The 19553-nt window shown below is 50.9% G+C and overlaps 1 protein-coding gene across 1 annotated transcript in view; it reads left to right on the top strand.

Annotated features, from left to right (window-relative positions):
- Positions 1-19553, top strand: part of IRF9 (interferon regulatory factor 9) — a 137374-nt gene that overhangs the window by 91706 nt on the left and 26115 nt on the right. Inside the window, exon 8 of the mRNA XM_086923744.1 lies at positions 5685-5800. Within this exon, the coding sequence (XP_086779870.1) occupies positions 5685-5800 (116 nt within the window). The remainder of the gene's footprint in view (positions 1-5684; positions 5801-19553) is intronic.

Here is a 19553-nt window from a genome sequence, read left to right as displayed (position 1 = left end):
CCCTGCTGCGCTCCCCAGCTCCATACACGCTCTTTTTCTGCTCTCTCCAAATCCATGCACAAGGTCTTGCTGCACTCTTCGGCTCCATGCACGGCCTCTTGTTGCTCTATCTCCATACAGACCCGCTCGCTGCTCTCTGTCTACATACAGACCCTGTTGATTTGCTCTGCTGCTCCGTTTAGACCCTCGTATCACTCTGCCGGCTCCCTCTGGAACTAACCCCTCTCTCCATCTCCCTGCCAACCCTCTCACTGTTCTTTCCAGCTCCCTGCACCTACTGCTCTCAATCTCTATGCAGTCTCTCTAACCTCTCTCTCCATGTAGACCCTTTTGCTACTCTCTCATTCTCCTTGCAGACCCTCCTCTCTCTCACCCTCTCTCTCTCTCTCTCTCTCTCTCTCTCTCTCTCTATGTAGACCCTCTTACTACTCTCTCGATCTCCATGCAGATGGTCTCACTACTCTCTCCATCTCATTTGAGACTCGCTTTCTATCCCTCTGCAGACTATTGCCTGTGTGTCTGCCTGCAGACCCTCTCTCCATGCAGTTTCTCTCACGGCTCTATTAAACTCCATGCAAGCCCTATTGTTTCTCTTTGCATGTACCTGCCAGCCCTCTCACTAGTCTCTCAAACCCCTGACTGTAGGCCACCCCATTTCCTGCCTCTGCAAGACCTAACAGGGCGTCTTTAATCTTCCTCTCTTTACACGTTTAATCTCCCTACCCATTCACTTTAACTCTAACCTGAGGACTGTCACATTCCACTGCTCATTGTTCCATTCTTCACTGCCTTATGTTCATTACTCCTCCCTTCCTCCTAGCTGTTTCCTTATCTACCACAACTTCCAATTTTGCACTCACTGCCTCTTCTCTTCCATTCACTCCTAAACCTCTTCACCCCACAACAAGCTCCATCAATATCTTTATTCCTCAACTGGCAACCCTTCCCGTCAGGTCCTGGGAATATGAGCTCATGATTTACCGCTTGCCATTAAAAGGAAGTACAAAAACGGAGACACATGGGATTTTGCACCCAGCCTGCACTTGTTATGGTCATTTAGCTCTCAGTTATACTACAATCATCTTAGTGATCATTAAATCAAGAGCAAAATTCATGGGAGTGCAGTTAGCGGTTCATACATAATCAACCAAGCCTTACAAACAAGGTGGAAAATAATAGGGGGCATTTTTTTTTGTTACAACCCACTCCTAATGTGTCCATAAAGCTTGCCATCTTCCTCCACCTTTTCAGCCTCTGTTCCTCTTTTAACCAAGTAGGAACTGCTTGAAGCGTCTGCGATACTCCTCCCTCTCTAACTCTTTCCCACCTTGCACCATTCTATTCCCTTCTCCCCAAAGACACATTTATTGGTTCGAACAGGGGCACACTGTATCCTTTCCCTCCTTCCTCCTATCTATTTCTCAGTCATACCTCAGTCCTTCCACAACCTTTTCTCCTTCTTCTCCCCAACTCAAAGCACGTCTTGCAGATTTCATGAACACAAAGTTGCAATTTTCCTGTAGAAATATCAGAGGGACCTGATTTTGTGAATTTACTATTGGGATTTTAACTCGAAAGAGGGGCAAGAAAACGTGCAGAGAGCTGGAGAGAGTGACAAGAAGTCCAGCAGAGAGCTAGAGAAAGCTGCAAAAGGATTTGCAAGAAGTAGAAAAAAGTAGTGATGCGTCAGCAGGGAAACAAAGAGGGGGGGTGAGAGGTCCTGCATGGATCTGAGGAAAGTGGTGAGAGTTCATTCACAGAGCTGGAGAGAGCAGTGAGAAGTCCTACATTGTGCTGGAGAGAGCAGTGAGAAATCCTGCACGGATCTAGAGAGAGCAGTGAGAAGTCCTGCATGATGCTGGAGAGAGCAGTGAGAAGTATTGCATGGAGCTGGAGAGGGCAGTTAGAAGTCCTGCATGAGGCAGAAGAGAGAGGTTAGAAGTTCTGCATAGTGCTGGAGTGAGCGTGAGAAGTCCTGCATGGTGCTGGAGAGAGCAGTGAGAAGTCTTGCATGGAGCTGGAGAGAGCAGTGAGAAGTATTGCATGGAGCTGGAGAGAGCAGTGAGAAGTCTTGCATGGAGCTGGAGAGAGCAGTGAGAAGTATTACATGGAGCTGGAGAGAGCAGTGAGGTCTTGCATGGAGCTGGAGAGAGAGCGGTAAAAAGTATTGCATGAAGCTGGAGAGAGCGGTGAGAAGTCTTGCATGGATCTTGAGAGAGCAGTGAGAAGTATTGCATGGTGCTGGAGAGAGCAGTGAGCAGTCTTGCATGGAGCTGGAGAGAGCGGTGAGAAGTCCTGCATGGAGCTGGAGAGAGCGGTAAAAAGTATTGCATGGAGCTGGAGAGAGCGGTGAGAAGTCTTGCATGGAGCTGGAGAGAGCGGGGAGAAGTCTTGCCTGGATCTAGAGAGAGCATTTAGAAGTATTGCATGGAGCTGGAGAGAGCGGTGAGAAGTCCTGCATGGAGCTGGAGAGAGCAGTGAGAAGTCTTGCATGGATCTAGAGAGAGCAGTGAGAAGTATTGCATGGAGCTGGACAGAGCGGTGAGAAGTCCTGCATGGAGCTGGTGAGAGAGCGGTAAAAAGTATTGCATGGAGCTGGGGAGAGCGGTAAGAAGTCTTGCATGGATCTAGAGAGAGCAGTGAGAAGTATTGCATGGAGCTGGAGAGAGCGGTGAGAAGTCTTGCATGGATCTAGAGAGAGCAGTGAGAAGTATTGCATGGTGCTGGAGAGAGCAGTGAGAAGTCTTGTATGGAGTTAGAGAGAGCAATGAGAAATCTTGCATGGAGCTGGAGAGAGCGGTGAGAAGTCCTGCATGGAGCTGGAGAGAGCGGTAAAAAGTATTGCATGGAGCTGGAGAGAGTGGTGAGAAGTCTTGCATGGAGCTGGAGAGAGCGGTGAGAAGTCTTGACTGGATCTAGAGAGCAGTTAGAAGTATTGCATGGAGCTGGAGAGAGCGGTGAGAAGTCCTGCATGGAGCTATAGAGAGCGGTAAAAAGTATTGCATGGAGCTGGAGAGAGCGGTGAGAAATCTTGAATGGAGCTGGAGAGAGCGGTGAGAAGTCTTGCCTGGATCTAGAGAGAGCAGTTAGAAGTATTGCATGGAGCTGGAGAGAGCGGTGAGAAGTCCTGCATGGAGCTGGAGAGAGCGGTGAGAAGTCCTGCATGGAGCTATAGAGAGCTGTAAAAAGTATTGCATGGAGCTGGAGAGAGCGGTGAGAAGTCTTGCATGGAGCTGGAGAGAGCGGTGAGAAGTCCTGCATGGAGCTGGAGAGAGCGGTGAGAAGTCTTGCATGGATCTAGAGAGAGCAGTGAGAAGTATTGCATGGTGCTGGAGAGAGCAGTGAGAAGTCTTGCACGGGGCTGGAGAGAGCGGTGAGAAGTCCTGCATGGAGCTGGAGAGAGCAGTAAAAAGTATTGCATGGAGCTGGAGAGAGCGGTGAGAAGTCTTGCATGGAGCTGGAGAGAGCGGTGAGAAGTATTGCATGGAGCTGGAGAGAGCGGTGAGAAGTCCTGCATGGAGCTGGAGAGAGATCGGTAAAAAGTATTGCATGGAGCTGGAGAGAGCGGTGAGAAGTCTTGCATGGATCTAGAGAGAGCAGTGAGAAGTATTGAATGGAGCTGGAGAGAGCGTTGAGAAGTTCTGCATGGAGCTGGAGAGAGAGCGGTAAACAGTATTGCATGGAGCTGGGGAGAGCGGTGAGAAGTCTTGCATGGATCTAGAGAGGGCAGTGAGAAGTATTGCATGGAGCTGCAGAGAGCGGTGAAAAGTCTTGCATGGATCTAGAGAGAGCAGTGAGAAGTATTGAATGGAGCTGGAGAGAGTGGTGAGAAGTCCTGCATGGAGCTGGAGAGAGCGGTAAAAAGTATTGCATGGAGCTGGAGAGAGCGGTGAGAAGTCTTGCATGGAGCTGGCGAGAGCGGTGAGAAGTCTTGCCTGGATCTAGAGAGAGCAGTTAGAAGTATTGCATGGAGCTGGAGAGAGCGGTGAGAAGATCTGCATGGAGCTGGAGAGAGAGCGGTAAAAAGTATTGCATGGAGCTAGAGAGAGCGGTGAGAAGTCTTGTATGGAGTTAGAGAGAGCAGTGAGAAGTCTTGCATGGAGCTGGAGAGAGCAGTGAGAAGTCTTGCATGGAGCTGGAGAGAAAGGTGTGAGAAGTCCTGCACAGAGTTGGAGACAGCAGTGAGAAGTCCTGCCTGGTTCTGGAGAGAGCAGTGATAAGTCCTGCATGGATCTGGCGAGAGCAGTGAGAAGTCTTGCATGGATCTGGAGAGAGCAGTAAAAAGTCTTGCATGGAGCTGAAGAGAGCAGTGAGAAGTATTGCATGGTGCTGGAGAGAGCAGTGAGAAGTCTTGCATGGAGCTGGAGAGAGCAGCGAGAAGTCCTGCATGAGGCTGGAGAGAAAGGTGTGAGAAGTCCTGCCTGGTTCTGGAGAGAGCAGTGAGAAGTCTTGCATGGATCTGGAGAGAGCAGTAAAAAGTCTTGCATGGAGCTGAAGAGAGCAGTAAAAAGTCTTGCATGGAGCTGAAGAGAGCAGTGAGAAGTATTGCATGGAGCTGGAAAGAGCGGTGAGAAATTTTGCAAGGAGCTGGAGAGAGCAGTGAGAAGTCTTGCATGGAGCTGGAGAGAGCGGTGAGAAGTCCTGCATGGAGCTGGAGAGAGCGGTAAAAAGTATTGCATGGAGCTGGAGAGAGCGGTGAGAAGTCTTGCATGGAGCTGGAGAGAGCGGTGAGAAGTCTTGCCTGGATCTAGAGAGAGCAGTTAGAAGTATTGCATGGAGCTGGAGAGAGCAGTGAGAAGTCCTGCATGGAGCTGGAGAGAGCGGTAAAAAGTATTGCATGGAGCTGGAGAGAGCGGTGAGAAGTCCTGCATGGAGCTGGAGAGAGCGGTGAGAAGTCTTGCATGGATCTAGAGAGGGCAGTGAGAAGTATTGCATGGAGCTGGAGAGAGCGGTGAGACGTCTTGCATGGATCTAGAGAGAGCAGTGAGAAGTATTGAATGGAGCTGGAGAGTGCGGTGAGAAGTCCTGCATGGAGCTGGAGAGAGAGCGGTAAAAAGTATTGCATGGAGCTGGAAAGAGCGGTGAGAAGTCTTGCATGGATCTAGAGAGAGCAGTGAGAAGTATTGCATGGTGCTGGAGAGAGCAGTGAGAAGTCTTGCAAGGATCTAGAGAGAGCAGTGAGAGGTCCTGCATGAGGCTGGAGAGAAAGGTGTGAGAAGTCCTGCACAGAGTTGGAGACAGCAGTGAGAAGTCTTGCATGGATCTGGAGAGAGCAGTTTGAGGGTCTGCATGGAGCTGGAGAGGACAGTGAGAGGAATTGCATGGATCTGAAGAGAGCAGTAAGGGGGTCTGCATGGATCTGAAGAGAGCAGTTACGGGGTCTGCATGGAGCTGGAGAGAACAGTGAGAGGTCTTGCATGGATCTGAGCGAGGGTCTGCATGGAACTGAATGGAGGGGTTTGTAAGAAGATGGAGAGAGCGGCGAGATGTGCTCCATGATTGGAGAGAGCAGAGAGAGGCATGCAGGGAGATGGAGGAGTGCCGTCTGCATTGACTTGTAGAAAGAAGAGCAGGCGCTGCGGGAGAGATGGGGGTGTCGAGGATTTTCACTACTTGGTTTATGGCTGAAGTGGCAGCCTCACTCCTTTATTGATCTGAAACGCACTTGTGCTCTTTCTCCACAGACCTCGATCTTTACCAGAGTTGTCAGGGTCCAAAGCCCAAGTACCAGGTGACTATATGCTTTGGTGAAGAAATATCTGAGCACGACCGGAAGGAAGACAAGCTGATCACTGTGCAGGTATCCGCTGCGCGTGGCACTTCCCTCTATGCGCACGGCGCGTGGCACTTCCCTCTATGCGCGCGTTGCTTCCCTCTATGCGCACGCCGCTTAGCCAGGGGTCAGAGGCACACAGGCCAAGTGAGACCTGTGTGGTTTTCTAGACAAACTTAGTTCCTCTTCTCACCATTCCTCGCCTAGAGTTTCTTAATGCGCACTTAAGGAGCACAATGAGTGTGTAGGAGCCTCATTCATTATTGAAGATCTCTACTCTTTTCTTGATGCTTAGGATTGTATTGCATATTTTGTTGCTTACCACCCAAAATCCACATGTCTGACAGGTATCGCCTACTAATATGTAGGAGGGAGTGAGATTGGAGTGCAGTAAACATTGCACCACTAATAACTGCCAGCCCTGTGAAAGCCCCGTTTGTGCACCGATTGCTATTTAACTGGACACTTGAAATCTGGCCCTATGCTGTGCTGAAAATTTGTTTTTGAGCATCATTGTAAGTGCCCTGCTCAAGGTTGCAGGGGTGTTAATGCCACACATCCCAGAGTTAATGATACTAGAGATTACATTAACTGCGGAGTTGCATAATTAGCAGAGGAATTACACAGGAAACAACTAATTGTGGGTTCACTTCGCTGGGTAGTTCATTTTCCTCATCGGTTTCTCGCAAAGGTTTCAACTACTTTCTGGTCTGCGGTGTTTCAACTGATCTAATAATTTCCAATTTCCAAATGAGAATTCTAAGGCACTTATAGCGAGGTCTAAAAGCAACTAAATGTATGCACTGAACTAACTGACATACTGAGCTTAGATTACATTGTTACATTTCACCCCTACGTTTGACTAAACTTATTTGCTGGTAAATCTCAGCCCAGGTAGCAGCAGTGAACAGTCCAGCCTGACATGAAAATATCCCACTCTCCCCAAACAGGAGTCCTGCGGATCCCTGGAGGCTACCAGCAGCTCCCAAACCATATCACCCACACCCCCATCCCCACATTCATCTCTGTAATGTACTGAAATGACTTCAGCACAGCAGTTGTTAGTTCGTAGCTATGTAAAACGATATAAATCTGCATACATATGATTACGGAAACAGAAACTAGCTCAGCTGTACCTTCTGGCTGGAATGTCTCTGCTGCTGATCTGCCCAGCCCAGGAATGGGGATGCTTGGGCACTGCATGGCTGAAAACCCCCACTCCCCCACCTGCATTCAGAGGATCTTGTCCCTCCTCAGTGTCAAACCTCTGCCAGCGTCACAATCTGCAACAGGCCCAAAGATACCATCAGCACCGAAATCACACACCACCGAAGCAGAGGGAGCTGATACCTACCTCGTTGCCGCCAACCACGAGAGCCTCCATGTCACTTCTGAAAGCCAAACCTTCAATATCAAACATAACATAAGAAGAAAGTAGAGGTGGGGTCAGAAAGAACACACAAGCCGGTTCCAAGTTCATACCTATTTAGTATTTATTTGTTCCTGTTTCGTTATCATCCGCCTCCAAAATTCTGAAACATGTAGTAACAGTATGAGCACAATAATGGAATGCGCAAACATTTCTCTGTCGGACCTGTTTATCTTGATGTCATTATATAGTAATGTTTATGCAACCCAAGACAATGTAACACAATAATCAATGTGAACCATGTCATGTAAATGTTAGTTAACATGCTAACACAAAAACCCAATAAAAACAGATGACAAAAAAATAACATAAAAAGTTCTCCTCAATGGCTTCAGCTCATGTAGTAGTGACTTGAAATGCACTTGGCTACCCTGACAGGTTGCCCAGTGCTGGCCTCCTCACCGAACAAAAGTGTTCAATCTATTATATCACATTATGCAGATGGAAACAGCTTCATCATCAAATTCTTCTGAAAGTATTATATTATGTAGATGGAAACAGCCAAATCTTCAGTTTCTTCCGAAAAACTGTAAGTGAATTACAAACTCACAGCGAGTGTGGCAGATCATTCCACAATTTAGGGCTAAGATACGCAAAAGATCGACCGCCCTGTCAGGTTTTCCCGATCCTAGGAATCTTGGCCAAATCGAAGTGGCTTGAACTCAGAGTACAAGTTGGAGTGCAAGCAAACACCAAAGGTCCTAAATACAATGGCCCAGTGTTAGCAAGGCACTTATAGATGTAGAATAAGGTCTTAAATGTAACCTGCTGCTCAATGGGCAGCCAGTGCAGAGTATTAAGCAAACTAGCTGTTGAAGTCAGAGTAGAGGGACGAAGAAGCATGCAGGCTGCCATATTTTGATCAAATGGAAGCCGCTTGAGCAAAGATTTTGTCACAATCAGTTACATGACTTTACCATAGTACAATTTGGATATCACTAATGCCTGAACAACTGTTTGTTGGGCCGAATCCAGTAGACAAGCCGGATCTTATTCAGCTTCTTAGGAAAACTGAAGCATGTGGCTGCAACTTTATTTATCTGGTGACTCATAGATTTTTTTATCATCTATCCAAATTTTCAGACTTTTAACCACATGCATTAGAGTGGGAATCGGGTTGAGGGCTAAAGATGGGACTCCAAAGATGGGGGTGGTTACCAACTAACAAGACCTCTGTTTTGCAGCGTGAATCTTTCTGGATTCACTATGCTGTGCATATTCCGCAATCTGGTGGTTGGGTCCGGAACCGTAGTCTTTTTTCTCATTTTTTTTTTTTTTTGTAGCCCAGGTGCCGTCGACGTCCCACCTTCTGGTGTACCTTCAGTGGCGTCGGCATGCTTCCGGCGGAAGCTACCACCCTTGGGCGCCATCTTCAGATTCTTATTTCCGCCGTTGGGTCTGGATCGTCGCGTGAAGCTCCAGAAGTTTTGGAGGGAAAAAGGAGGAAATTAAACTACTATTCGACGGTAAAGACAGGAAAAGATTGGGAGAAGAGGACCATCAGAGAGGAGACGACGAAGGAAGAGAAGAACATCGAGATCTTCGACGTCCTTGGAGGAATGCGCATACAGGGGGCCCCCTGAGCGCAGGGATGTACAAGACTCCATTTAAATTCTGCAAAAACTGCCACCACAAGTTCGCGCAGAAGGACCAGCACCCGGTCTGCAACCTCTGCCTGCCTATCGACCACGAGAGCAGAGACTGCAACGCCTGCTCCGTCTTCAAGCCGAAGACACTCCGAGTTCGAGAGAAGCAGAGGATAGCTCATCACACGATGCAGGGCAAGGGCCAGGCCCAGACGCTTTATGAACTGGGCCTCTGATTACGGAGACCAGCAGTCAAACTACGGCTCAGGTTCCTCGACGGCCCAAGACCAGGTTTGGCAGGACATCGAGGCCGGAAACCCGGAGGAGGCGGTGGAGACCTATCCTTCGAGTCCTTCGCCACCGGATGACATCGGGGCATACAACGAGGTCGTCAAGAAGGCGGCAGCAGCTTATGGGGTTAAGCTAGAGGAGGAGAAGCCAAAAGCAGATTTCCTGCTGGAAACATTGCTCCCCACACAGACAAGAAGCCAATTCCTTCCCATGCTGAAAAGTATCACAGACCAGGGGAAGGAGGCCTTCAAGGACCCGGCTACATGCAGATCAGTAACGCCGAGGACGGAAAAGAAATACAAATTCTCCTCACAGGACCCGGCTTATATCAAGGGGTCCGTCACAGCAGATTCGATTATCGCTGCGACGGCCAGAAGAAGGGCCAACGTCCCAACAACATCTGGGCCTCCACCTGACAAGGAAAGCAGGAGGATGGACCTAACAGGCAGGAAAATAGAGAGAAACGCCGCAACGCACTGGCGGATGGCGAACTCAAACACCCTCCTGAACAGACATCAATACCAACATTGGGATGAGATGGGGCAATTGCTCAAGCACCTCCCGGAACAATAACGTGAGAGGGCATCACACCTTGTGGAAGAAGGGAAAAGCATTGCTAACTCGTGCCTCAAGACAGCCTTGGATGGCGCTGAAACATCCAGCAGACTGATGACTATAGGCATTACAGAGAGAAGGCAAGCCTGGCTCAGGATCTCAGGCTTCAAAGCTGAGGTTCAGAACAACATCCAGAACACACCCTTCAATGGTGAAACACTGTTCGGAGCCCCAGTTGATGAGAAGCTCACACAACTGAAGAAGGACAACAAGACGGCAAGGTCCATGGGTCCCTGCAATTCAGGGGCATGAGAAGGGGCACTCCTACACAGAGGCCGAACGGCAGGGGTGGAAACCAGCGAGGAGAATCACACCAGGCGTTCCACCAGGGCCAACAGAGTGACAACCAAGGTCACCAGGGCCAGCAGAGGCAAAACTGGAACTACCAGAACAGGGGCCAGTCCGTTCGATCAAGAGGAAACGGACGAGGACAGAGAAGAAGAGGCGGTGAACAACTCCCCTCTAAGTGACTGCACACGAGAAAACGTGCTCACCCACTCGAACCCTCCGGGGGGAGAGCGCGGAAAAACAAAAAGGAGAGGGCTACATGGACAAGACACAAAAGAACATGTAACTCCAGTAGGAGGCAGGCTAAGATTTTTTCTCCAGGAGTGGAGAAAAATCACAACAGACAAGTGGATACTGAACATCATGCAGTTCGGATACTGCATAGAGCTGCTAAAGAATCCACCAAACAGAAAGCCAAAGAGAAGACAGCACTCGGAAACAGAGCTGCGATTGCTCCAAAAGGAAGCCCGAGAACTACTCCTCAAAGAGGCCATCGAAACGGTCCCATTCAAAGAACGGAACAGAGGAGTGTACTCAAACTACTTCCTGGTACCAAAAGTGGACGAAAGCCTAAGACCCATCCTGGACCTACGGTTCCTAAACAAATATGTAAGGACCCAAAAATTCAAGATGACGTCCCTACAAGAGGTCATCCCACAGATAAAGGCCGGGGACTTCTTGTCCACCATAGACCTCAAGGATGCGTACCTGCACATCCCCATGAACAGGCAGCACAAGCACATGCTAAGGTTCGCAGTGAACAACGATCACTACCAATTCACATCCCTGGCTTTCGGTCTAAAATCCGCGCCAAGGGTGTTCACCAAATGCCTCGTGGCAGTGGGCGCGCATCTGCGAAGGGAGGGGATACACGTGTACCCCTACCTCGACGACTGGCTCGTAAAGGCAAGCTGTTACAGGACATGCAAAGATCACGCACTGCAGGTCACGAGAACACTAACAGGCCTGGGATTCTCCATACACTGGGGAAAATGCTCAATGGAACCGGAGCAGGTGAAGATCTTCTTGGGTGTAACGACTTGCATTGTAAAAGTTCTGTGGTAAAGGTAGTGCGTGGTAAATGTTGCGTTGTAAAGGCTGTTCCCCGTAAAAAACCAGCTACAGATGCTTTTAAGAACCTTGCCTGTAGTAACTCCAAGGGTGGAATGTAAGAATAAGGCCTCACCTTCTGACCTTCCTATATCAGGGGGCATGTAGGAACTGACTAATTAGACGTCCACTCTGCACGTAACCTCTTGGGATGAGAGAAACACTGCAAGCCGACAAGGAGAGTAAGAACCTAGATGCCACAGGCATGAGGGTGTCCACTGGGGGGCCTCTTAACTACTGGTGCACTGCCAATTCTGTCAGCCAATTGGCACAATACAGTAGGGCACATTGGGACCAAATGAAGAAGTTACTTTAACACCTGCCACCCAAATACCAACAATGGGGGGAGAAAGTCACAGAGTGCAAAAGGATTTCCAACAACCATATGTTGCACCCTCAATACCGCAGACCCCGCTGCCCGGGTGACCATGCAAGAATCCTGGTTCAATGGCATGCATGGGCTTCTAGGAAGGTGCCCCTATTTGGTTCCTGCTAACCAGATCCTCAGTGCCAGGTCTCTTTTCCTAAAACTGTGTAATTGTTCCCCAATTGGCAAGACCTTTAGCACTCCTGTAAGTCCTTAGTCAATGGTACTCCCGGTACGTGGGGCATCGGTACTAAAGAGGGTCCCTAAGGACTGTAGCATGTATTATCCAACCCCAAGAACCCCTCACCACACTCAAGAAGACTGCAATCACAGACTGCTTGAAATGAAGCAGGCAAAAGTGAAGATACAACATGGCACACAGCCTGTGTCCCATGCCTGCAAACACTGCATGCAATATAGTCACCTCTACATCAGGCTTTACAGTCCCAAGGCATGGTGCATTATATTACATGTGTGGACATAACTGCATGAGCAGATATGGCCCTGTGATGACTAGGAGATCTAAGGCATTGCAAGCCATCTTAAGTATAAGAGTTCCCCAGCCACATGATGGCTTCACTGGAACCAAAGGTGTTTGGTATCCTACAACTTGTAATAATACATCCACACTGATGTTTTAATACGTGTACCCAGTAGGTACCAAGGAGGTACCCTCTGAACCCTAGTAATCCTCCAGTGTACTGGCTGACTGGTTCAGTCCAGCCTTACACCACAGATGCGCTTCTGACCCCCCTATGAGGCGAGAGCCCCGCTCTCAAAGGTCAGGGACAATACCTGTTCTGGCAGAAGGTATTTACACCTTCTCCAGCAGGATGACTGGTAAATCACCATACCAAGGCTGGAGCTGTCAAAGCTACTTCTGCCTTTGATATGCTACCCCAACTCCCCCATACCTGGGAGATGCAACACCCTGCCTTAAGGCCCATTTGGCACATAGACAGGCAGGAAATTAGTTATGTGAGGAGGAGTGGAGCACACCCAGTTCAGACACACCCCTAGGGTGAGCTGCTTGATGTACCCCACTCTAGGAAAATTGTACCATCTTCTTGACGGTAGAATTAGGAACTGTGATACAGGGTTATGCCCACTTAGCACAGGAAGTGGTTATTTAGGGGGCTTAGTGACCCTAAGGGTAAGTAGCCCATTGGCTAATACTCTACATTCCCCTAACACCCCTAAATTGAGGATTTAGGTGGCCTCCTGACACGAGAATTTTAGATTGACCTGACTACAGAAGAAGAGGACACCGAAGAGCCCATCAACGTGAGAACTGAAGACTGATGTGGACTTTGCCGCCAAATCCTGCCTGCCCACTCCAGACTCTACGATTGCAAAAAAACGACTTGTCCTTCAGATGTGCACCCTCCAAACACCTCAAAGGGTTGCCAGTACTTCAATAACCAGTCAGCATCTCTTGTTGAGTGGAGGAGCACTTCCTGCATCCTGAAGGCACAGATGGCTACATCCAGTTCCAAGAAGCTGCAGACCACCAGATGGAGGTCAGCGTATGAAAGAAGTCATATACATCTGTAGGAAGCTGGGTTTCTGCTGCAGTAACCCCCCCAACTTTTTGGCAGACTACTGATGCACTTGACTTGATGTGCCCTGGGTCCCTGCCAATCAGATTCCCAGGGCCTGTGTTCTCTCTCAAAAGCTGTACCTTGTACCCCCAATTGGCACTCTCTGGCCACAGGTCAGCCCCTGGTAAATGGTGCCACAGGTACCCAGGGCAGTGTGACCAGGGAAGGCCTCTAAGGGTTGCAGCACTTATTGTGCCACCCTTAGTCCCTGTATCTTTACACTCACACACACTGCCTTCGTAGGCTACTTATTTTGGTGCAGAAGAAAAGTGAAGAGTCGACATGGCACACTGTGTACCATGACTACAACCCACTGCCCTGGCATAGATCAGCCACCCCTCTAGCTGGGTGCACTATACCAGTGGTGAGGGTACAGGTGCATTAGCCCTGTACCCCTACAGTGTCACGTCAATTCTTAGACATTGTAAGTGCAGTACTGCCGTTAAGAGAGTATGGTGCTGGGAGTTTGTCATTACGAACTCCACAGTACCATAATGGCTTTACTGAAAACTGAGATGTTTGGTATCAAACTTCTCAGAACATTAAACCCACACTGATGCCAGTGTGGGATTTAATGAAAATACACTCAGAGGGCATCTTAGAGATGCCCCCTGAAAAACGACCAGTCTCTGGTGGGTTCCCTGACTGGTATACACCAGCCAGCCACCACAAGACATGTTTCTGGACACATGGGGTGGAAGCCTATGGCAGGGAAGCTTCAAAGGCCTTGCACCTTTGAAATGCGACCCTCAGCCTCTCCTGCTATCAGGAGCAGTCCCCTTCCTGTCTACCCTCCTTTTTGGCGGGAAGACAGGTGGGAAAAATTAGCACAGCCCAGAAGGTGTGCCCACCTTTGCTAACCCCACCCCCCAGGTGGGTGAGGTGAGATGAAGCCCGCCATCTTGCAGATGGCAGCCACTCTCCAATCAGGACTAGGGATTGTGCCCCCTCACCCACGTGGGGTGATCACATAAAGGGTGTAGTCACCCTAAGGTCAGTAGCCCATTGGCTACTAACCTCAAGACCCCATAAAAAGCCCCCTAAATACAGTATTTAGGGGGCAGCCCTGAACCAAGAAGGCCGATTCCCACAATCTAAAAAGAAAAAGGATGTAACAAGATGCCCAGCAGAGGAGACTACAGGGAACAACTGACATGGCCCCAGCCCTACTGGCCAGTCTACAGTTTCCAGAGATCCTGCACCAAAAGTTTCCTTGTCCTGCTGCCAGCAACCTCCAGAACCCTGGGAGGACTGACTGCCTTTACCAAAGACCGGATCTCCTGTGAACATCAGTTCTGTTCAAAAGAAAACTCCCAAGACAGACTCTGAGCCTGTTGAGGATAAAGAACCCCGACCCCTGGAACCACTACTGCACCCGTCGCCTACGGCCCAAGTTCGAGTGGCCCACTGGTCCCAGCGGTGTTCCCCAGCGCTCCAGAGTCCGAGTCCACTGTGGGTTGACCCCTCCAGGACTCCCCAACATAGTCAGCAGCATCTGCATAGAGACCCCCCCCAACCGGGAGTGGCCCGTTAAGGAGAAATCCAACTTCAAATTACACCCCTGAATCCAGCCGCCCTGCACCCTGGAGAACAGAACCTGAGGTACACCTACGTCCCAGAGTCCTTCAACTTACCTGCTCAGCTGTGGGTTCCTCCCGGAAGTCTTCCTGGACCGAGCCTGCAGCTTAAAACCAACACTGAAAATCCCCATTGAAAACAACAGGGCACCCAATGCCAAAACAGCACCCTGCACCCAGCCACCCCTGCACCGCTGCGAGTGCACTTTGTGTGCTAAACCGGATCCCCCTTTGCCCTGAGCCTAACACCAGGAGTTTGGCTCCCACAACCATTGTCAGAGGCCCCCTATCTCCCATTGGATAACATTGGGCCTCAGCTATCTGCCCCTGGCCGCCCTAGTACCTCTGAGGGTGTAAAGAGTGCATCCTTAACCCTGGGGGACTCCTGAGTCTACCCCCAAACTACCAACTCCCACAATCGAATACTTACCTTTGAACCGATAACCCTATCTTCGAGGCATATGAGTTGCAGATTACACACTGTGCATAGATCGCCACCCAGTGTTGGGCCCGGATGTTTGCAGTTGTTTTTATCCTGAAAAGTCTTGAGAAGTTACGAGATAGGTGACTCCTCCTTTAAACAATAGTGCGCAAGGGTATCAGCTCCATCCTTAGATTGTTTTTTTTCCGCCATCGGCTCAGATGTGTTTCCTGTGCTCCGGTTCTGGAACCGATTCTCCTGGCGTGCAATCCTCACCCAGTTCGACGGTATTGTCTCGATCGCGTTTCCCATCAACGCAACTCTTCACGACTTCGAAGTCTTCGATTCTGGTCGTCGATGAAGGCCTTCGGGCCTACCTGGGCCTTACTCTCTGGCTCATGGAAAGGACACCATTTAAGAAAAGTCCTGAATGTGGGTCGAAGTTTCCCCACACCGACCTACATAAGGCGTGCGATCTTTGCCTCTCACCGGAGCACAAGGCCAGAGACTGTTCCGCTTGTGCCTCCTTCCGTTTCAAAAAGACTATTCAGGACCGACGAGCTCAAAGAACCATGGCTCGCTCGTCATCTTCTATCCGGACGACATTTTCCAAGAGGGCGTCGACGTGCCAGAGCAGGAGCAAGAACATGGGGTCGACAGTGACTCCGAGGCTGATGACTCAGCCGTCGAAGACACACACGTCGACCCGACCCTTCCTGTACACCCTCCAAAAAGGCTTTGGTCACACCCTCATCTTCAGGCCCGGTGCACACCGAGAGACTGCTTTCCATGCCCTGCTTTCGGGCTCGGTAAAGAAGCCTAATAAGCCTTGAGTCAGCCTACCCCCGATGCCGGCACACACCTACAGGCACCGAAAAATAAGCCATCTTCTTCTGTCTCCACACCAGCTGCTTCCACATCTAAGCACTCGGCGCCGAAGACTTTCACCGGCTCCTCAGCACCAAAACCATACTCTGAGCCGAGCAAGAAATTGCCACCGAAAGCACCCGACTCCCATGCTTCGGAGCCGAAAAACCACAGGAGCCTAAAAAAGCTTCAGAGCCGAAAAAACCCCACGGTCCACCGGACAAAGACACTACAAAAGAACATGTTTCTAAGCCAAAAGATGCTACCAGTTCGGTGTCGAAAAAGTCTACGGAACCAAAAACCTCGGCACCAAAGGATCTACCTTCCACAGAGGAACTATTCCATCCAGATCCTACACAAAAGACTCTTGTTAAAGATCCCAAAACTGGTGGATTGACTCTTAGTTCTAGAAAACGACCATTAGAGATGCGTGCACCAGCTTCTCATCCTTAGAAGAAGGACATTGCGGCCTCTCGTCTAAGGATACCATCTCCTCCTCCTCCTCCTCCACCACCACCATCACCTACTCCACAGAAGATGATGGACGGGGATAACACCTCTGATGACACAGGAGGTGGTGCAGATAATGAGCCACAAGATAATCCTAGTCCTCCTGGCTCACCTTACCCTTGGGATGATTACAGTTCCCCAGATGTCCCTAACATACCACTAGATGACATATACCCCTCCAGGCTTTCCCCACCAGAGGACACTATGGGATTTAACCAACTTGTCCATAGAGCTGCCCAATATCATGGAGTTGACCAACATACTGACCCAGTAGAGGAAGATTTCCTTATGGATACCTTTGACACTGTAGTAACGTGAGACACGGTCTAGTGTCTCAGTTCTTTTGTAATGAGCACACCTAACTCCCACCCACCACCAGGCGTCATAGGTCAGATGACCCTGGCCAATAAAAGGGGCTGAGCGCACGTGCTCAGGGCCCATTACCCATCCCCAGCCACTGTGTCCGTGTCTGATTGCGTGATTGTTCACTAGAGCATAATGAGGGCCTAGCGCCCCCACCCCAATCACCACAATGGCGACGAGGCGAAAGCTGTGCCACGCGTGCCACAGCTGAAGAAAATCGTGGGAAAAGGGGGAGAGAGTTGCCCGCCTAGAAGGGCATCCCCCCCCTGTGAATGGCGACGGCCGCCAAGAGGCCCGCGGGGCGTGTGCTGAACCCCGGGCCGATACATTAAAGAGACTGTGACCAGGAGCCCACCCCGCACATCTCGAGCCGGCTGGACGAGGAAGCGGACCGGCCAGAGCCCACCTGAACCGGCCGCAATTGTGCCCGGAAAGAAGCGACCGACCGGAGCTCAACCGAGTCGGCCGCAGCAGAGAGTGACCCCACGCAGCAGGAGGTCCACGGGAGCCCACCCCGTGCTGAGGGACCTACGGTGTGCCCTCCGGCTCAGAGAAAACCTAGTGAAGGGTGAAGCTGAAAGGTGAGCGAGGCCGAACCAAGCTGATGCCGGCCGCCGCCACAGACTACTGTCCGTGAGGCGGAGTGACGCCCAGGAGTGGGCTGAAGGTGAGAAACTGCGGGTCATGAAGAGGGAGCTCTGGCAAGCATCTGCCACCATCGGGCTAAAGGCCCAACGGAAGCAGAGCCCACCCGCAGTGAAAGGGAACAGTGCCCCGGAGCAACCCCTACCCCTCCCTGCGCAGCGTATGAACCGCGAGAGGCTGCGGCGTCAGGGGTAGGTGAGAGGAAAGACCGTCCGATTGGCAGCCATCGGAGATGGCCAAGGTACGAGTGCCCCACCCCCACCCCCGCCCCCAGCTCCCCCGGAGAAAGCTGAAAGCAAGGCCCGCAGCGTGAGAGAAGCTGCCGGGCCCTTCACAAGAAAAGTGCCTGGCGTAAATGACTAAAGCGGAGCTCACCCGCAGCCACAGCAACACGAGTACCCTGCACGCCCAGAAAATAAAGAAGAGAAGAGACTGACTCATCACGGAGGAAGGAAGTCCCGCTGCGGGCCGGAGTCCATCCAGCAAAGGTGATTTGGTGGCAGGCTAGCGTTGGCTGGCGGCTTCCCCCATCCTCCCCCGGCACACAAGCCAAGCTGAGGGGATCAGGAGGTCCGTGGCAAACCTGCAAGAGACCGGTGCACGGTCAGAGCGAGGACACGAGGCTCGCAGCGGTTGGGAAGCTGCTGTAGCCGGTAAAACAAGACCATGCTGCCACCTAGTGGCCGTCTCGCAACAATGCACCTGCTGATCAGATAAAGGGCAGCAGATCAGAGCAGAATGCCTGGAGAGCACCGAGGGTGCTCAGGGACAAATCTAGGCTGCTGCAATCTACAGACAGGAGTCAAATAGCAAGGAGGCCGCAAGGTTTGCACCTAAGGCACCGCAGCAAAAGCGTCAGGAGCACGTGAAGGCACAACAGGAACAGCTACTTGCAACCCACTGCCAAGACTGCGTAGTGCACACAGACTGTGCCCAGACGGGCGCCACTCCATGGAAGAGATGCCACGACACCGACAAGTGAGTGCGCAGGAATGCGCCAGAAGTGCAAGGACTCTGCACATGTACCAGAACAGCACAGCATTGCGATGCGCAGGACGGCGCAAGGAATGAAGGAACTCCACTCACCAGGAGAAGGACGACGGAGCAGAAGCTCAGCCCACCAGTAGCACTGAAGCCACACAGACGGAAGGCACGGTGACGCCTAGTGGCCACAGGCTGTCACCGCTGCTGGAAAGAAGAGAAACGAACACCACCACACGAAGGTACAGGGATCCCAAGACTTTCCACCAGGCAAGTGCAACACTGAGGAAACGCGACAACCGCTGACGCGGCTCCAGGGTCCCAGAAAGAACGCAAGCGATCGAGGCATGTGGGCTGCTGAATTTACATATGTGCATAGATCGCCGCCTAGTGTTGGGTCCGGATGATCGCACATTGTTGTCCTGGAAGAGTCTTCGAAGTATCACGAGATAGGTGGCTCCTCCCCTGGACTACAGTGCGCATGGGCATCGACTCCATCCTCAGATTGTTTTTTTCCGCCATTGGATTCGGATGTATATTGGTTCACTCTAGTTGGAATCGATATAAAACCTTCTTAAGGCCAAAAGGTCTTTAGCTTTTCGTCGGTATAGTCTTGCGTTCGGTGCCCGATTCTTCCAGCTCAGTTTCGAGCCGGATTCCAGAGAGCCGCGTGCTTTCGACGCTGAAGGCCCAGTCGACGCCAAAGACCTTATCAACGGACCATCATGGAACGGAGTCCGTTCAAGAGATGTCCCGTGTGCAACTCCAAGTATCCCCACATCGACGTCCACCCGGTGTGCAACAAGTGTCTGTCGCCGGATCATGATGAAGCCAGCTGCATGGCTTGTTCCCGATTTAGATCCAAGAAGACTCTTATGCATCGTCGCGCTGCATGCTAGGAGGCCCAGCAGACTGCACCGGCGCCTGTGAACATATTCGATGCCAGGGATGATGAGGGAGCTGACCGGGAAGTTAGTGAGAACCTGTCGAATCCCGCGTCGGAGGTCGACTACAACTACGACGTGGACGTTGAAATGCTCGAAACGGAAGAAGTCGTCGACGAGGTAGGAGACGACGATGGGGCCTTTGGGGCCATGGAAGATAGCTCGAAAGGCTCAGGTCGAGGGAT

Source organism: Lissotriton vulgaris, chromosome 5, assembly GCF_964263255.1.
Source record: "Lissotriton vulgaris chromosome 5, aLisVul1.2, whole genome shotgun sequence".
NCBI classification, from domain to species: Eukaryota; Metazoa; Chordata; class Amphibia; order Caudata; family Salamandridae; genus Lissotriton; species Lissotriton vulgaris.
This window is presented reverse-complemented; position numbering and strand designations above follow the sequence as displayed.